General features: G+C 47.0%; 1 protein-coding gene across 1 annotated transcript in view; it reads left to right on the plus strand.

The window, feature by feature from the left end:
• Nucleotides 1-16,519, plus strand: part of CFAP46 (cilia and flagella associated protein 46) — a 1,240,276-nt gene that overhangs the window by 439,122 nt on the left and 784,635 nt on the right. The window contains exons 19-20 of the mRNA XM_085606190.1: nt 8,790-9,002; nt 14,455-14,665. Coding sequence (XP_085462316.1) covers nt 8,790-9,002; nt 14,455-14,665 — 424 coding nt within the window. The remainder of the gene's footprint in view (nt 1-8,789; nt 9,003-14,454; nt 14,666-16,519) is intronic.

A 16,519-nucleotide genomic window follows, 5' to 3' on the forward strand; every position in this document is an offset into this window, starting at 1 on the left:
TTGTAAATGACAATGCGTTTATTTATGCATTTGAAACCCTGCAAGCTGTGCGTAAACGAGCACTTTGGGGCGTATTATCAAGTAACGGCGTTAAAATTATCACCGCTTTAGTGGCAGAAAACTGCTGCTAAATCGGCGATAATGGGCTTGATAATATGCCCGTGAGAATTCCCATAGAAGCCCATGTTCGGGTGTCAACATGGGCTTCTATTGGAATTCTCTGTGGCATATTATCAAGCCCATTATCCCCGCTAAACTGCCGCTAAAGCGGCGATAATGTTAACGCCGTCCTTGATAATATGCCCCATTGTACTTATATTCCTTGCTTATGAGAAGCAAAGCTGGTAGTCTCTTTTACTGACAACCTTGCTTCTTGTAAGCAAGGACTATACATACAAAGTGCGTGTTTATGCACCGCTTGCAGGTTTTCAAAATAAATGAATAAAAGGCATTGTCATTTACAATGCCAATAGCTCCAACTCTCGCAAATGCGAGACCTATTGCATTGCAAATGCTTGTTTTTACTTGATTCCAGTATTCCTGGCTTCCACAGCAATCTTACTGGACATAATCGAAAGAACTGTATGGCTGAGCAGCACTTTGGCAGGAGGGCATATAATCTCGAGCGAAGGCTACATTTTATGTGTGCCATGACACAGCATGTGCACGTCAGTGCAGATTAACACCAGGAGGTCCGCATGGCCTCTTCCAATCTGGTTTCCAGACAGAAGGTGAATCTGGTTCAGTGGTTACGTATGCACTGGGGCACTCTGTCATTCCGAATAAAGGGAAACGGATCAGAGAGCGACGAAAGTGCAAGAGAAATGAAACCTTTTAACATAGTACTTTCCACGGCCAGATTTCCACAGGACATGTTCCATACGCATGAAGGACATGTATGTAATAAAAGGACTGTTATATTTATACTTTTGTCAAGGGTATCCTCTCAGCGCCTTAGCTTCCTCTAGTTAAAAATAGAAATGTTATTGACTTTTACCTTTCTTTTATGGAACATCTTGGTATATTTACCTTTTACTACAAATTTAAACACATAAAAGTTTATAGAATTAGATATTAATTTACCCTTCATTAGCTGTGCATAAAAAATTCATAGCTTGGTGTAGTATTGTGTACTTAGTGCACTGAAGCCCAGATTCTGAAAGGTGTCAGGCAACGCAGTGCAGCACCCAAAGGTGCTGCGTTGTGTGACAGGGAGAGAGCAGGAGAGCGCCATATTCACAGAGATATTGGGCCCTGTTATGTATAGGGTACACTTTCCTTGTTTGGTCCCCGTGCACCTTAAAACTGGTGCGCTGGGCTCACCAGGGAAAGTGCACCCTGTTACATAGAATGCGCTGCTCCCAGGGCAGCCTCAAACTCGTTCTGCCGTGGGGGCAGAGAATTCAATTGAAATACGGAGCGGCTTTGAAGCAGCTGCTCTGTGTTTCACTGTGCAGGTGGCAACCTGCCTACAATTTTAAAGGGGATTAGAGATCCCCTTGCAGGCGGGTGCAGTGAGTGACTGCAGCCACCTGCAAGGGGGTGTCTGAGGGATCCATAGGCGCCTTTCCCTCCTCCATAGGGCTGCTATCAGGTTCCATTCTGACAGCCTCTTTGCCTCTGCACCCACGTCTATAATACTGTGTAGGCACAGAGGAAAATGGATTCCCTCATTTGCATAGGGCCCCTCCCCCATGCAAATGAGGGAACATCATCTTGTGAAAGTGCTCGTGATGTATGTGTGTTAACGCTATCAGTATTACAGAAGGGGCCACACAAACGTCTGCGGCCCCTTCTGTAATACCAAAGTGCCCTGGGTCGTGCACAGGGAGCGCAAATGCCTGTTGTGGCCCCGGGGCACTTTGTATAATATGGCCCATGGCCCTCTCCTACCATCTGCCTAGCGCCGACTCTGGTTTCAGATTCAACTGAGACATTTGTTTGATCTCTTTAGCCATCCTGTGCCTCTTGGGACTTTGATTTGTCTTATGCAGCATCAGGGACATGCATTTGGAGTTGATGGTCTCCTGTGACGTTAACCTTTGTCATGAGAGACATCCTTCTTTAATGGCAATAACATCTGTGTTGGACTTGGCCCTTCTGGCAGGTTCACCCCTAAACTTTTTGCAATTATCCTAGCCTTTCCCTATGTCGTGTAAGTGGTTTTAGGCCTCTAGGCGCTTTAACACTGTGTCCCAGTGTAAAGTGCGTGCGCTCTGTGTTACATTGAATGAGACTGACCTGCCCTCCCATAGGAATGCATGGGGAATGTGTGTGTCCATGGTAGTTCCTGATGCGTGGGGAGTGCAGGGTCGAGTTTGGTATGTGAGAACTCGTGAGATTGAATGCTGCGCGATGATGTGTGCGGCGTTACTGTGTCTAGTGTAGAAGTGCCACTTCTAGAAGCTGGCATGTCTGTGTAATAAATGTGAAGTGACTGTCTGGCTTGTGATTGGCTGGTGTGCTTGGCTCCAGGAGTCAGGATAGGTCTGCCCCAGTGGTGAATAGGGAGATTAACATCCAGATGGGTGGGAGGAGTACACCTGGGACCTGAATAGGGCTGGGCTTTCCCCACACAATGCTGGCTCTGCCCCCTGTGGTGCGACTGATGTCCCTGGCCTGTTCTGTGAATAGGGAGAGGGGCTGAGCAAAACAAAGTGCTCAGGAACCAGTTGCATCTGGTTCGCCCCTTCCCTGCACCTTGAGACAAAGGAAACCTGTGTATAAAAAAGGGCTGTGACCCCATGTGAAATGTTCTTCTTCTGATCCTAACTGGAGGGGGGGCCTGCTGCTGCTGGGCGCCAGGAGAGACCGCCACTGGGGACTGCCTCCCTGCCTGGAGGGCCCTGTGAGCTGGCACATGGGCCCAGCCCTTGCCCCCCTACCTCCTGAAAGACTTTCCCTGGACCTTGCCTTGTATTTGGAGAAGCTCTCCACATGTTCGTCCTCGTGATTTTGTGTTTAACGCCTGGGGAGCGACCTATTTTTATGGCCTAGGTGAGCGCTTTATTTGGTGGCCCAAGAGGAGAAGCGCTCCTGATTCGCCTGCAGCACAAAGCTGCACCGTGTGGGATCCCCCCCACAATTGCTATTTATCGAGCAAGTGCCCACCCTGCATCTCGGCGCTAAGAAAACCGAGCGGGAGCCCACCCCGCGTTTATGCGCTTTAAGCGGGAGCCTACCCTGCTACTGAATTTATTTTATAGAAAGCGGGAGCCTACCCCGCAATTGCCGATACCTTTGAAGCGGGTGCCCACCCCGCACTTTTGTGCGCTGAGCGGGTGCCCACCCCACGATTGCCAGCAGAGAAGGAGGTCTGAAATCGCCGCCAGTGCCACGAGCAACCAGGAAGGAGAAAGCGGCGTTGCCTGCTGGGGGGCATGGCTTAGCCAGGAACCAGGAAATCTAAGCGGGGCTCCCGTGAGCCTGGGAGAGCCCCGCGGTACTAGGGAAGGAAGGTCCCAGAGTTCCGCGGGTAAGCAGGGAGGAAACGCCTCGAGTCCTGAACAAGCCCAGTGAGTGGGGCTGTGAGCGGGCGGGCGCGCGCAAGGGCGAGCTGCGAGGAGCGCCCTCGCAACGACCTGGCATACAGCGAGGGCATTTTTGGAAAGAAGTCCCCCATTGGAGCCCACGTGCAGCGGGGGCATTATTCGGGACAGCGCCCCACGGGTGATGGCCCAGATAGGTGGGGGCCACAGTTAGAGGCAGTGTCCTCTTTTAGAACCAGAGTGCCCTTGCGCATCGAAAAGGGGGCTCCAGAGGCACCGAGAGTCCCTGACCTGATTGGGGCCTTTTTGTTGGTAACTGGTTACTTTCCAGCTGCCCTGCGAGAACGCAGGCAGCTGCCACGTTTGGGGCATTTTTTCATTTAAAGTCCCAGAGAGGGGCTCAGGAGGCACGCTAGTGCCCAGGTACATCTTCACAACTGCCCAGTACTTAGTGGGCATCTGCAACGTTTAGGTGGTGCCCCTGTGCGCTGGTGCTTACGCTGCTTTGGCAGCCCAGCCCTGACATTTTGGACAAAGGGCGTTTGAGCCCCTGAGAGGCCAAGTTGGCCTGGGGACAGTTTTCCTGTGGTGTGCCCTCACCTAGGGTACATGGTTATTTTTTACCTGTGTACGTTTGTGCAATGTGCATTGCCTTTATGCTATTTTTATTCCTAACTGTGTCTATGCATAGGAGACTGTTTTCCTAGTATAGGTTATGCTAGTGAGTTCATGGTTCCCTGCGTGATATATGCCTAAGGTGTTTAGGATTGCGTAGGGTGTACTTACCTTTTACCAGTGGTTACTGGTTGTGCGCTAAATTTATTATTTGTTCTACATTTCTACAGTTACAATTGGTGATTTGTGCTAATTCTGACAGTGGTCCATGTGGCCCTGTCTTGTGTAAATAGTCCCCTGTAAATTCCACCCAGTGCCAGTTGGCACAGTGTAAATTGTGTGAATATTATCTAATGTGTTTTGGTGTAATACAAAGGCTATTTTTATATATAACCTTGTGTGGAGTTTCTTTTGTGGTGGGCCTTGGGTGTTGTTGCTGGGTGCGCGCGCAAACGCTTTACACATTGCCTCTGGGATAAGCCTGACTGCTCGTGCCAAGCTACCAAGGGGGTGAGCAGGGGTTATCTTTGGCGTGTAACTCCCCAGCCCTGACTTAGATTGGTGGTTTCTGCCTGGCTTTGGCGCAAGCCCTAGCCAACCAGAAATCCCACTTCTAACAATCGGCCTATCCCATAAGCTACCTGTGCCTTTGAAACTTTTATTACTGTGTTACAGAGGGATGGGGTGGTTTTTCTGTATCATCTTTCCATTATTTAAAATGAACTATTGGAGTTTTGTTTGATTGAAAATATAATTCTCCCAACTTTCCTCCCATTTTCCTATGTTACGTCAACTTAGGTAACATGGGTAATGAGGTAACCATCTAGATGTGAGGGGCACCATGTGTTTCCATCTGTCTCAACACAGCTTTTCACATTCATTACTTTTTCTGATCTGAAGGTAATGATGTCAGTTGAGCACAGGCTACGACCTTCATTGCCAGACAGATAAGTCTTTATAATATGCATTGTTACACTTTGCCTAGACCTAGCCCCCATTTGGTATCTCCAACCACTCCATCAAAGTAAATCCGACTGACATGGCATTCAACAGTCTTGTTTCTGTCAGACATATACCAAGTGGCTACATAATCTACCTCACACACGTTCTGCCAATACTACGCTCTTGAAGCTTCTTCCCAGAGTAATACAAGATTTGGTCAGTAAGTTCTATAAACTTTTTGCCCGGACATAAACTAGCAGAAGCTATCAATCAATCAGGGTTTTGTAGAGCGCGCTACTCACCTGTTAGGATCTCAAGGCGCTGAGGGGTGGATGTGCGCAGCTCTGTTGGGCTCATTCAAAAAGCCAGGTCTTGAGGTCTTTCCTGAATTGGTGCAGTGCCTGGCTTTGCTGGAGGTGAAGGAGGAGATCATTCCAGGTCAGGATTTTACAATAAGATAAAGTTACCTTAATGAAGGAACCTCACTTAGTCCTGGTCAGAGACTTGCTCTCCCCCCCGCAGCTCCGCTGTTGTGCCGCTGCCCTGCATGGCAGGGTTCGAGTCCACTCTCCGCCGGTTTGCCTCGTGGTATTGTGCCGTGTTTACGGTTATTGTGCTGTGTTTAGTGTTGTGCCCTCACTGTTGTGCTTTTTTTACCTTCAGTCACTTAGTTACTCTGGTCCTCCGTGTTTACTGTTGTGCCCTTTCACTGTTGTGTTTACTGTTGTGCCCCTTCACTGTTGTGCCCTTTACAATTGTGCTTTTTACCATCAGTTACTTTAGTCACACTTGTCCTCCTTGCCCACTTCGCCGCCCTCTTCCCGCTGCTACTGCCCCCGCAGGCCCTCCCCCGGCTGTCTCCCGCCTCCCAGCTGCGCTTCCCTCCCCCTTCCCCTATTCAATGGTCGCCGCTGTGCAGCGGGAACGCCAAAGGCAAGCCCGTCTGCGCCCCTCCGCAACCCGACCGTGACCAGCACCAGCGACCCTGGATCTCCGACCACCCACTGCTATGACTCAGCTGCCCTCAGCCCCCTGAACCCCAGGAGAAACAACAGCTGCCAGTAGTCCACGCGGAACACCACCCATTGCCAGTTCTCCTGCTGCCACTGCCGCCAAACCTTCACCACACTCCACACCGCCACGACCGCTGCCCCCACAATGAACACCACCACCAATGAAGCCCTGAAGTGCATCCTCCTCAACGTGCGCTCCCTGCACAGACATGCCATAGAGATCTGGGACCGTCTTTACACCCTCCAGCCAGACATCGCCTTCTTCACAGAAACGTGGACCAACGCCTCCTCCGCCACCGACATCACAACCGCCATTCCCGACGGCTACAAGATACAGAGGAAGGACCACCACAACCACCCAGGAGGAGGACTCGCCATCGCACACAAGAGCCTTCGACACCGTCTCCCATCGCACCCAAGCAGCCAGACTCCAAGACGCAGGAATACAGGGGACTTTCCTCGACTGGCTCCACTCCTTCCTCGCCGGCAGAACCCAAAGGATCAGACTCCTGCCTTCCCTCTCAAAACCCACATTGATCAACTGCGGAGTACCATGCTCTTCAACATCTACATGGCCCCCCTTGCAGCCATCGTCAGACAGCATGGACTCAGGATTGTATCCTACACCAATCTATATAAAGGAGCTAAAGGGGCAGAATGCAGGTCATCCCCCACTCAGTACATTATAAACAACAAGGACCTGCTCACACTGTGAACGGATATCTCATACATCCGTATTGATGGCTATGAATATTAGACCCTCATTTATAGCTTGCGATTCTATCGTCTAAGCTATTTTACGGTGTAGTTCACTAACAGAAGACGAAAACAATTTGTCTACGAGGTATGTCAGAATGACTGTCTATGTATAATAGTCCTATGTCTCCCCCACCCGAATATGGTGAAAAAGGAGTGAAAAAGGAGTGAAAGGAGTGTTGCTACCGTGAGGCACCAACACTCCTTTCACTCCTTTTTCACTCCTTTTTCACCATATTCGGGTGGGGGAGACATAGGACTATTATACATAGACAGTCATTCTGACATACCTCGTAGACAAATTGTTTTCGTCTTCTGTTAGTGAACTACACCGTAAAATAGCTTAGACGATAGAATCGCAAGCTATAAATGAGGGTCTAATATTCATAGCCATCAATACGGATGTATGAGATATCCGTTCACAGTGTGAGCAGGTCCTTGTTGTATCCTACACCGACAACACCCAGCTCATCCTCTCCCTCACGAGGAACCGCCGACACCACCAGACTCAGCTTCCAAGAAGGAATGAAAGACGTTGCAGCTTGGATGAATAGCATCTGTTTGAAACTCAACTCGGAGAAGACAGAAGTTCTAGTCCTCAGACCCGCCCCCTCTGCGTGGGACAGCTCCTGGTGGCCCGCCTCCCTCAGCACCCCCCCACAGACCATGCCCGAAACCTCGGCATCATACTCAACTTCTCCCTCACCATGACCCAGCAGATCAAAGTCATCGCCTCCACATGCTTCAACACCCTTCGCAAGACCTTCAAGTGGATCCCCCCAAAGCCAGAGAGACAGTCACGCATGCACTCAGGACAAGCAGACTGGACTATGGAAATGCCCTCTACGCTGGAATCAACAAATCCCTGATACACAAACTCCAGACTTTCCAGATCTTCGCGGCCAGACCCGTCCTTGGCATCCTTCGACATGAACACATCACCCAACACCTGCGAGATCTCCACTGGCTCCCCGTGGAGAAGAGAGTAACCTTCAAGGTACTCACACACACCTACAAATCCCTTCACAACACCGGACCCAAATACCTAAATGAAAGAGTCTCCTTCCACGTACCCAAAAGGAACCTCTGCTCCACCAACCTCGCCCTGGCAGAAACCAACACGCTTCTGCAGAAACAGAGCGGGTGGAAGAGCCTTCTCCTGCATCGCGGATAAAGCCTGGAACGAACTCCCAGTCAACATCAGATGCTTCCCCACTTTGCACACCTTCAGGAAGAACCTCAAGACCTGGCTCTTCGGCTGGCCGGACTGCAACCCCCCCCACACTCCCCTAGCGCCTTGAGACCCTCACGGGTGAGTAGCGCACTTTATCCCTCCGGATTGTTTGATTGATTGATATACTTTTTTCTCCATTACCAAACCCCTCCCACTGAGCTTCAACCATTGGTCCAAAACCAGACTCTCACTTTATCATTGTTTTTCAAGATGTGAACAGGTGAAGGGATATGGATGGGAAATATCTCATGGACTGAAAGAAATGGAGTCACATAGAAAGTAATTTTCATACTTTTATCGCCAGGACAAAAGTGAAGGGCAGATAATATTGTGTAACTATTGTTCAACGTGTTTATAATTCAATTTTGCATATAAATCATGCTAAATGAATATGTTTATCGAAAAAAGAAACCACTCTGGTTCTAAAAATGACTTGAAAAATGACGGTACTTATGGGATTTTGAGCGTGTCACCAAAAAGACGAAGATCAACTTCCGAAATGGGACAGGGATCCGACTTTGGAAACCTGGCTTGGTTCAAAGCTTGGCTGTTTTTGCATGCTTGTGATGAAAATTAAGAACATTATTTGCAAGTGCTGCACTGATGAACAGTTTGATTTTTACATGGATTGTTGCCGTTCAGAAGGACAGTGAATACAGATTAGCTTTGTATACTGTTTTACTTTCGGTGTCGTCGTTTTAAGTATACTCATAGTTTCTTTTTCTAAAACTGAATTTCTAGAGATTGGATAAAACAATTATCCCAGTATGCGACAGAGAATTTTTTGAAAGCAGCAGAACTTGGCGTTGAGTTAGCAGAGGCATGGATAACCCATAATGCTGTGGTCTATGTCTTAAATCACAATAAACATCTAATACGCTCAGGAAGACAAGCAGAACTTGTAAACACCTTGCAACTCCTGCTGAATGCCATGAAAGAAACTGGTCATAATGGGTAAGTTTAACTAACAACATAAATTATGGTTCTTAATTCAATCTTTTTCTGGTATAAAACCTATCATGAGTGTCACAGAAATGTACTATGTTTCTTATTCTCTGTTTTTTTGATCTTCTTTAAGTTTATATCTTTTCAGATCTTCCTTAATAACGGGCCCATCAAGAAACAAATATTTAAGTTTTCTTCTCAAACAATCAGTCATGTAAAATGGGACACTTTGTGCCAGGTTACACAATGTATGCATGTGCAAGAAATGGGACACATACTTTTTGTATTGTTTATGATGCATGGATGATAGGTAATGGCATATAAATTGTTGCAATCGGTTGCAGAGGGTTGTACTATTTGCAACGGCGGCTCCACTATAAACTGACGGAAATGTAGAGCAGGAACATATTTAGCCCACTATTCATTACTAGCTAGTTTGTGCCAATGGAGCCAACTGGGACTCTGCAGGCGCAGGTCTGGTGGTTCCCACTCAAGAGCCTATTTAGGGCTGTTCAACTATTCTGTCATTTTTAAAACACTCCCGAATGCTTTTAATATAGCGTTCTATTCTATATGTGCACTTCTATCTAGGGAAAGATTTATAAATGTGGCTTTAGCACCCCCAAATCCTCTTTGGTTGTTTGAGGTGCATATTCGGAGAAGTATAATTTTGGCAACAGAGAGAGGACTCCTAAGGTCAAACTCACTGTTTGGACAGCAATGTCCCATGCATGGTGAACCTTCCCTAAGTACCCACTGCTTATGAAACTGGTATTCTGACTTGTACTTTGACCCTGGCATCACACTAATTTAGTATGTGCACAAAGGGTTAGACCTGTCCCTGGTAAGGCGAGGTCGTGAACCAGTTCTGTGACCTGGGAGGGTGCTCCACGTGTACACACACATTGGTCACTGGACTACTGTATATGTGTAAATGGTAATTTTAGAGTGTTAATCCAGCCAAAAGGCAGCAGCCGCTGTATGGGGTCAAAACAACCATAAAGTCAACAAGTGATAGGCGAGGTAGCTGGATTCTGGACTGGTAATGCACTGCATCACATAAAGTGGTGATGGCTGCATACCATGTTTTGTGGATGTTAAGTATGACCAGACCTTTCTTTCTCTGGCAAAAGTGTCTGGGGTAGGAATCAGAGTACTGGGACCAGTAGGGCTCCTTTTCAGTTCCCACGGGTTAGAATGGCAAAAGATGGAGGATGAGGACAGCTCCACAGTCAGTGGAAGGGTATTTCCTGCATTCTGTGACTGGAAGGTGGAGACCCAGATATTGAATTGAGAGAGGATAGAGACAGGGCTTCCCTTAGAAATGAAAAGATCTTATTAACAAAGGAATGCTGACAAGTTCTTCTAGAACACTTCCGTTTTGTAGATGGTATGGGTGAATGGTGGGTCTGCGGTTTCTGTTGTTCAAGGTGAGGCAGTTTCTAGGCAGCATATGACCCTAATTACTGATCCAGGAAGGTTGATGACGGCCATGTGCAGACATCTCACATGCTTTATTGTGCCCATGTTTAGATACTCTTGCTTGAATTTACCATCACAGCTACCTGCTGTGGGAGCCAATGCCTCATGCAAAGACGTATCAAAGGAGCAGCAAGGAAATTATATTTGAAAGAGAACTAATCCATATGGTTCTGAAACCTTAGGCAGTGGATCCATCACCCCTGTCTGCAAAATGTTTATGAAAGTAGGACACAAACAATCCCACTTAGTTCCAGGTCCAAGTTCTTCTTTATCACGGAAGTAAGTGCTCTACAGAATACCCGAACTACTGTGTAACCAGGGCTGGTGTCCGCATGACTACCAGTCTCCCGCAGATAAGGGAACATTACTGCAAGTCTGTACAATGTGCTGAAGATCTGTATAGCACCTAGAACCCTGCATGCCTGATCATAGAGAGAAACAAAGTGTCCCACCCTACAGTAGGGGAGACTATCCAGGACGAGCAGCCATCTGTGTTTCCGGCGTCAGACCCAACCAGAAATTGCTTACTTCCCTTGGAGCAAAGCCTGAGCCAGCCGAAGTCATGAGGTGTCTTCCATTACAGCCCCCACAGTGAACTCTTTATAAAAATCAAGCTAAGAATTCATACATTGCTGATTAGCACCCCTGTGAGGCCGGAGGCTTTGGACTGCTGCTGCTGACCACTTTACTCCATCCCCAACACATATAAGCCAATCCTGAGGAGGAGCTGCTGTAGTCACTGAAGCAGGAGATGATCCCTGACCAGAGGTTGAAACTGCAAGAATAAGCACAACCAGTGTGAGTTCTGCCCGGAGGCCAGAACAAGCACCTTTTGGATCTAAGCCTGTAGGTTGCATCTGCCTCAATGGGCACGCCACTAGCAGGTCTGCCGTACAGCTCCCAAGCCGAAATCTTCAATCCCGTGTAAAACTGCCACTGCAGTCCAGTGTCAGTAGAGAAGCCACAAAGAGTTCAAGCCAGAGGAGACGCATCAGCACAAGTTGACCACATGAGCAGGTAATGGGGCTTGACATGAATAGTGCATTGTACATCCCGGGCTGTCCTCTTTCAGGCTGTTGCCAACAGGAGAGATGCAGCAAGTTCACAGTGCGATGTAGACTCAGCATGTCTAACTGACTAGGCAGAGCAGTTTCATCAACAGTGACCCTGAGGCGTTATGCATGGTTGAGAACAACTGGCTGTTTTCGGGATGTCCAAGCTTCCCTTATGGACATACCCTTCAAAGGTACCAGTCTCTTTGGAGACCAAGCAGATTTGACGTTCGAGTGCTTCAAGGACAGTTGGACTACAGCAAAGCCCATGCACCTTTCCATGACCCCACGTCACCCACCATCTGCCTTTCGCTCCTTTTGTAGCTACAGCTGTGCCAATTCCCACCCAGCCAGAGAGTGCAGAAGTGAACCAGCTCTAGATGGGTTGTGCTTTGCATCAAAATCTGCTACACATTGGCCAACATGTAACCTCCTGAAGGCTTGTGAGCTCATTCCACCAGAGCGAAAGCTGCGACCACTGCGTTAGCATGTGGAGGTTCGGTCCTATACATCTGTCAGGCAGCAACGTGGGTATCTTGGCACACGTTTACCAAACATTACTGTCTGGATAGTCCAGTTCGTAGTGATGGGCACTTCACCTATTCGGTCCTGCAGGATATCCTTGTGCGAAATTGGTCTGCAAACCCACCTCCGGGGAGGTATCTATTCAAACGGTAAGAAATCTGTGGCTAGAAGTCTTTATCAGATGAACAAGTTACTTAGCATCAATAATGCCTTAACTCAGACGTCTTCAAACTGTGGGGCGCGCCCCCCTAGGGGTCCATGGCGGCATTCTCAGGGGGGCGCAAATGTCTCAGAAAAGAAGTGTAAATGAAAATGTCCTGGAAGCAGGAACTTATTCATTTATTTGTCCCGTTTCAAGGCTATCTTCATTTACACGCAGCTAAAGGCCTATAAAAAAAAGCATGGGAACTGTGATTTTAATTGGCATGGGGCAGAGGTCAGTCAGTGTGTTGCAAGGATCAATTACAGCCCTACAAAGAACAAAAATGTTTTTTTTCAACTTTATGTTAACTGCATATTAGAATAATACACACACAAAATAATTAGTGGGAAAGGCACTCATAAAGGATGAAATCTCAGTTGGTTAATGCAATTGCTGCAGATGTCTGTGTGTGTGAGAGAGAGTCAGAATTAAATCCTGCTTGATGCAGTGGGGAATAGTGATTTTGTTTTATAATGCTACAAGGTCCCTGTTTTTGAGAGGAAGCACTGTGAATGTCAATATTTTAAAAGTTTACTACACACAGCTTAAGACAGGCTGCAGCAATGATGTAGGCTTAGATTTACAAAGACTTTGCGTAAAGTTTGTGTTACTTTTTTTTAAACAAACCTAACGCAAAGTTTATTGGTATTAACAATCCAGTGCAAATCACAATTTGCACTGGATAGTACCCAAATGTAATACAAGGCTGCGCAGCGCCACTGTAGGGACAAGATTTACTAATGCTTTGCAACAGGTTTGCGTTACTTTTGGGATGCAAACCTGATGCACAGTGTTTTCTTGGGATTTACTATCCAAAGCAAGTCAGGATTTGCATTAGATAGTTTCCCAAAGTAACAAAGTCTTACTACATGCTGCCTTGAATTACTTTGCATCAAGGGTTCGTTTCATGGGTAGCACCTGGGTGTCTTTGCAAAAGAGACATCAGGGCTCATATTCCTTGCTAGCATTAGTGCATAGGGAACCCTTGCTGCAGAAGGGACACCGTGTGGGAGCTATTTTTTCTGAAAGGTATAGAGAGCCTGTGTCAAGACTGGAGTGATGGCCAGGCACGGTGGGGAAAGGGGTGAAAGAGGAACATGTGACTGCCTGCTACTAAGGAATGCATATATCATTAGTGAAGCATTTGGTGTTGTACTGGGGACCTCATTAGTGAAGCATTTGGTGTTGTACTGGGGACCAGGAGTGTGAGGGGCTCACAACTCCCCCAACTATGGGGGTAGTGTTTGTTGGTCAATTTCTGTTTTTGTTTCAAGCTTTTACTCTTTTATAAGTTGCACATTACTGTGGGTTATGAGCTGCAGAAAAAGTACCCCTGCAATGGTGTCACATGCTCAAACCTCTGTGCTTAGTCCTGCTCCTCCAGCTTTTCCTGTCCTTGCCATAAAGTTTTGGAGGGGGGCCTGACTTCAAAATAATTAGCTTAGGGGGGCTCAGCGCAACAAAGTTTGAAGACCTCTGCCTTAACTGGTAGAGACTATATCTAGCCGCAGATTCCTTACCGACCCACTCATCCTTCCCGCTCTGAGAACGGATTTCTAGTGACATGGCTGACACCTTACAGGGCCCTAGTTTTCCACACTAGTGGTGAGTGTTCTAAATAGCTCCACCCTTCTGGCATGGATAGTCGTAAAAAAATACCTGATGTCAGCGCACCTGGGTAGCGCCTATATAGGTGCCAAGGGCGCCACTTCTGGCGCATACAATGCACACAGAGCCAATTGACACCACCTACCAGCACACAGGGATACTGCTCACGAAAAACTTCCACATTCAGTCTACTGCCTGGGAAAACTCAAAGGTAAGGAATCTGTTGCTAAGTCTCTACCAGATAAGGCATTAGCTAAGGCATGTAACTTGTTCGTTAGTAAATCAATTTTTGAGGTATGTGCATGTTTTATGAATTTCATGCTCAAACTTGCAAATCGTAGCATGTGTGTGCCTAATTAGGTATGTAAATGGCTTTGTGAATCAGCCCCCCTCACTGAATCAATCTGGAATAAAATAGGGTTGTGTAGCATTAGCCTGTACTTCGGCCTTGCAAATAACATAATGAACATAAGAGCAACTTTTAGTTGTAAGTGCACTTTGTATCAGAGACGTTGTTTCAGGAGTTTGGCAGTTGTTGCGCAGTTTTGCTCGTTGGTTATTCGGTGATTTTTCTATAATTTTCTTTTTTCAGGAACACTGTACTCTTGGTAATGTTGTCGAACGAACTAGCTCAGGGCTTATTGGTCCCTTGGATTCCAGTATCACCCCAGAAAAAGCCCGAAACACCGCTACAAGTGGAGAAAAGCAAAAAGGGTGCTGCAAGGGGATCTGGAAAAGCAAAAATCATACAAGTTTTGTCAGTCGATCCAAATGCACTTCCCAATCTCAAAACTGCTTTAGAGGTATTGTGTTTTTTATTGTTCCAATGTCGATATATTGATCTATTTTAATATGTGAAAACTCACTACATTTCTGTGGAGTGTATGTTTACTGTACTTCAAGTGCCTCATAGAGACAAAACAGTTTTTTTAAAAAAAAATGTGATTCCATGGTCTGTATAACAATGTTTAAGTAGTAATGCACAATTCTAGCAATGGACATTGGTAGCTTTGCTTAAAAGGTTCAGAGAGACAACATCACTGAAACCTAAGCTTGCTTTCCTTGATATGTCTGTCCTTAGAGCTACCACACTTTATAGTGCGTATTAGTCCTATATTGTTATCACTAGCACCTTTCAAGCTAAAATGGTTAGTACAATGTTTGTGAACAAAGTCAGATATGTTTTTTGAATGATATTATTGAGACGCCTTTAATCGATAGTTTATTGTTCTGTTCTGTATGTCTTTCATTGAAAGCAGTTTACCAAACGCCAGGTTCAGATTCTAATATACAAAATAGGAGACACACCAGAGCATGTAAAAATTCCTATTAGTGTAATTCATGTTACTAAATTGCTTTGCGATTCAAGAGTCAACAAGCATTGGCAAAACCAACAGTTCTGGTGTTGGATGCCTGCCTTTTGGCTCTCTTGTTTTGTTTTGCCATAATTTTTGCAAAACTTTATTTTTCCGATTCAGCCGAAAAGCCAGGTCTTGAGGCACTTCCAGGGCCGGACTGGCCGTAGCGGGCACCGAGCAATCCCCCGGTGTGCCGCACGGGTGGGGGCCGGTTTTGGGCCCCTGGGGGCCGTTTTTGTTACAGGGCCGTTTTTGCAGCATAGCTGCAAAATCGTCCCTGTAACAAAATCGGCCAAAAACCGGCCCTCGCTAAGAGCTCGGCGGCACCCCCAAGCCCCGGTGGGGCTGGCAAAGCACTTTGCCAGGGCCGGTTTTGTTTCCCAGTCTGGCCCTGGGCTCTTCCTGAAGGTGTGCAAGTAGGGGAGTGTCTGATGTTGACTGGGAGCTCGTTCCAGGCTTCGGCTTCGATGTAGGAGAAGGCTCATTCACCCACTCTGGTACTGCGGATGCGTGGGGTTTCTTCTGGGGCGAGGTCGGGGAAGCGGAGGTTCCTTTCGGGTGTGTGGAAGGAGACTCTTCCGTTGAGGTTTTTGGGTCCGGTGTTGTGGAGGGATTTGTAGGCATAGGTGAGTAGCTTGAAGGTTACTCTCATCTTGATGGGGAGCAGTGCTTAATTTGAGCCGGAGCTTTCCATTGCAAAGCACCGGTACCTAATTAGTTTCCGGTGCTTGGCACCGGCACCTAATTGTCAACACCATATTTAAAACAGTCCACCACATGGTGGTGCTGCTCATCTAATTTAGAGATGAGCAGAACAATGATAGTTTAGGAATACAATATGCATTAAAATTACTAATACCTGCCTCCCCAGTTATTCCTTTAGCTTTGGGGATCTGGAATAATCTGAACTGTCGCATTTACATGCGAGAGAGATGGTTAGTAGCTGTTTTGGCAGCGATGACAAGAGAGATGGGTGGTGCAAGCTGCAGTGTCCTCCTGGTCAGGGCCCTGGCACTTAATATTTTACAAATTAAGCACTGACGGGGAGCCAGTGGAGATCTCGCAGGGAATATGCGATGTCACATCGCATGCGCTACAACGCATGCATTTACAACGCGGTTGTTACAATGACCGCGTTGTTACATCGCAAACCATTACATCGCAAGTCGTTTCTATGACTTGCTGTAGGGGGCGCGCTGGACTTAAGAATAGTATAATTTACTATTCCAACTCCAGCGTGTGCAACAGTAGGGAAGGTGTTGGAATAGTAAATTATACTATTCCTTAGTTTAGCGCGCC

The sequence above is a fragment of the Triturus cristatus genome, chromosome 1_2 (assembly GCF_964204655.1).
Source record: "Triturus cristatus chromosome 1_2, aTriCri1.1, whole genome shotgun sequence".
NCBI lineage: Eukaryota > Metazoa > Chordata > Amphibia > Caudata > Salamandridae > Triturus > Triturus cristatus.